Source organism: Besnoitia besnoiti, assembly GCF_002563875.1.
Source record: "Besnoitia besnoiti strain Bb-Ger1 chromosome Unknown contig00026, whole genome shotgun sequence".
In the NCBI taxonomy this organism is placed as follows: Eukaryota; Apicomplexa; class Conoidasida; order Eucoccidiorida; family Sarcocystidae; genus Besnoitia; species Besnoitia besnoiti.
The window spans coordinates 2,832-5,898 of NW_021703923.1; the positions used below are offsets into that span (position 1 = coordinate 2,832).

Genomic DNA, 3,067 nt, shown 5'->3' on the forward strand with positions numbered 1-3,067 from the left:
GGGCCCTTGCTCGAAGAATGTAAAGTATTTTTCCTCTAGCGGTACCAGCAGGAACTCACAAGCCAGCTGCTGCTGGATTCGCTGCTGCATGCAGATTTTTTGAGCAAATCTACGGGAGATCACTTGACAAAATTCTTATCGACACTTTCGTTTTTTACGCTTACTGAGAGTTTGGAGGAATTACTCTGAGAAATTCTGAATTCTCTCGTACCCAATTGTCGCTTGCGGAATTTGCGCCTGGCTACCGTGCCAGTGATGGGATCCCGCATGCAATTCCTTCCACCATGCGAGTGCCGGCCGTCCTGAAACACCTCCACTCTTTTTCCTGCTGGAACGAAGCGTCTTATTATTCGGATTTCTACCGCAGGGTATTTTCTTCTTCAGATGGACACGAGCACTTAATTTGGAAGTCGACCGTCTGCACTACTTTGAACCAGATCACGATGGGTCGGATTGCAAAGCTTTGTGTTGTTTTTGTCGCCGTCGTCGTGAGCTGCCCCCGATTGTTACATCAGCGCACGACTGGCGAACAGCACACCTTTGTGGAATCCCTCGAAACCAACCCGCGTGAACGGTTTAGGGAATCCCCGACGAGGGCGTGGGGGACACAGGCGCACGAGGATGACGAGGATCGCTTATACAGGTAAGTCAAATCTGTGAGGTGCATATCTACTATCTGCTCGCCGCGTTTCGTATTTGATAGATGACGGGTGGGCTGGCGATGCTGAACCATATTGTCGCGTTCGTCTTCGTGCCACGGGGCTCGGCGTGGCCACCAACCGCGCACTGGCCACCAAAGGTGTGGCTGACCGTAAGACAAACATACCGTGGTCCCCTGAGGACTGCCGCTCGCATTCGGTGAGTGCTTATGATATGTGCGGGGGGAGGTGGAGCTCTTCAAATTTGGAATTCATTTAGTTCAGTGCAACTTTGCACGCACTGCTCATATGTCCTCCCATGTGCCCAATTTTTGCAGAAGTACCAGCGAAATGCGGCGATCGGGCTCAAGCAGCGTGACAAAATTGCAAAAGCAGATGATTGCGGCGGTAGCTCTGGCAGGATTGCTGCTCCTGGGGTATACGGTGTGGCGCAGACGCGTGTCCAAGACAAGCGAAAGCACGAAAATTGACGGAGGGGTAAGTAAATTAGTTGCGGAGACAATCGTGGTTTATCGCCGTCTCACCTGTCCATATCAACTCGCTAACGGGCACTAGTACATAGCGCCGCCTAGGATAGGTCCCAAACTTCACATGCAGAAGCGTAGCGCTTTCAACCAGAGCAATTGTGTTTCCGGACAGGAGTATGTGCCTGAGCTGGTTTCTAGGGGGCCGTAGGTCGCGCGGACTGTAGATACTTCGTAGTGTGTTCACTGTTGCATATTCCAGGCATATTGCGTGAGCTGTTGTATCAAATAAGTTTTGCTGGCATAGCAGTTGCATGCCTCCCGCGTATGTCATGTGGCTCTGACGTCTGTGAAGCTACAGGGTTGTCGCGTGGTACAGCAAGTGCGGTGTGATTTCGTGTGCGCGCCTTGAGGCCTACCTTTTCAGCCACGTTTACCGACCAGTTATTTAACGTACAATGCTTCGTCAGCACGCTTCCCGCCTGGCAGCCGTGGAGTAGTTACCTGGGTGGCGTTCTTATTGACCGTCGAGGGGAAGGAGGCAACGAAGTGGCGCGTGCAATCCTTTTGCCAGGCTGTGTATCAGGATTCTCACACTGGCACGCCAGTCAGGCTTGTGGTTGCGCCGTACGGAGTCGGTAGTCTTTCTCAAGATTGTGTGCTTCACTTACAGGGCGATGGCGTACGACGGCTGTTGAACACACAAGCAGTGGGATGGAGCCGAGATTTCAGGTTGCGACGAGGGCGGCACGGCATTCTCATGGAACTGATAGACTGTGGAATCGAGTGGCGGGCCGAGCGCCGCGGTTCTGGGTCTTACCGGAGCTGGATGCCGGAACATGAGACAGGGATGAAATCTCAGTCGTCCACGAACCGGGTAATCACTATATTTGTCATTCATGCCGCCCCAATGCCGCGACATGGCTTCCGCACTTCAAAGCGGCGAGGCGCTAGCATTGGAGGCCAGCGTGAGAAAGCGTGTGAGATAAGAATCGAATCTGGCCCCCGAAATGACACAACATCCTACTTGAGCCCTCGGCCGTTGCAGTCCATCCGACAGAAAATTAGGCGATGCAGCGTGCAGCAACGTGGATGCGCAGAGCGCACACTCACGGACCGGTGCAAAAAGCTACCGAGTGACACGAGAGGTAGAGAGAGTCGATGCTGAATGCATGCAACCGACTTGTCGACCCGCTGTTGGGCTGCATTAGGGAGGCCTAATGTCGCGGGTTCCGAGGGGCATCCGCGCGACTTTTAGGTTTTTTCTGGCGTCGGAGAAGTGTGCAAGCACTGTGTGCGTCGAAGCACTGCGAGGGACACCGTGTTAAAGTCGGTGTGCGCAACCCGAGTATGGCAAATTCGCGCAGCACGAGAGACTACGGCAGGCGATGTCGAGATTGTCGGAGCACGGGACTTGTCGGAGGAAGGAGCGCGAACTGACGTGCTCCAAATCCGGGGGGGTTTTGCTCGCCGCTCGTTGTGCGCCTGCCGCCACCGCCTCGGAGGACGCAGGTGCCTTGGCGTAGTTTTTGCCCGTAGGGCGACAGTGTTGTAGTACGTGCGAGCACCGCGCTGGTGTCCACTCCTCGTTGCCCTTTTCCTGTGCGTTAGCTGTTCCTTGGTGGATTGTCCGTAGTGTCGGGCACGCGAATTGTCTTGAGGTTATTGTGGGCTCTGTAGTTAGCGGTGCACGGTGCGAACCAGATCTTGAATTGGCGCACGGCAGTGCCAAACGTTGGCAGCGGGTCACGCTGTCTTGAGACGAGGAAAATCGGTTGTTATGGGTGTTGCTGTCAGAGAGAGGAAGTAAGGGGCGGGCGGTGCGTGAGAAGAGAACACGTGTCGTGAGATGCTTGACAGATGCCGGAGGCTGGTAGCAGATGCGCGCTCGTGGGCGAGGGGGTTGTAAACCCGAACACTAGCGCTGCAGCAGATGCAGCACAG

At 54.7% G+C, this 3,067-nt stretch overlaps 1 protein-coding gene across 1 annotated transcript; it reads left to right on the top strand.

The window, feature by feature from the left end:
• Window positions 1-443: 443 nt before the first annotated feature.
• BESB_043000 (uncharacterized protein) lies at window positions 444-2,649 on the top strand (the record flags this gene model as incomplete). Its single annotated transcript, XM_029362751.1, has 4 exons — window positions 444-643; window positions 977-1,136; window positions 1,797-2,000; window positions 2,491-2,649. 4 exons carry the CDS (start codon window positions 444-446, stop codon window positions 2,647-2,649), a joined length of 723 nt encoding a protein of 240 aa, XP_029215031.1.
• Between the last annotated feature and the right edge of the window lie 418 nt (window positions 2,650-3,067).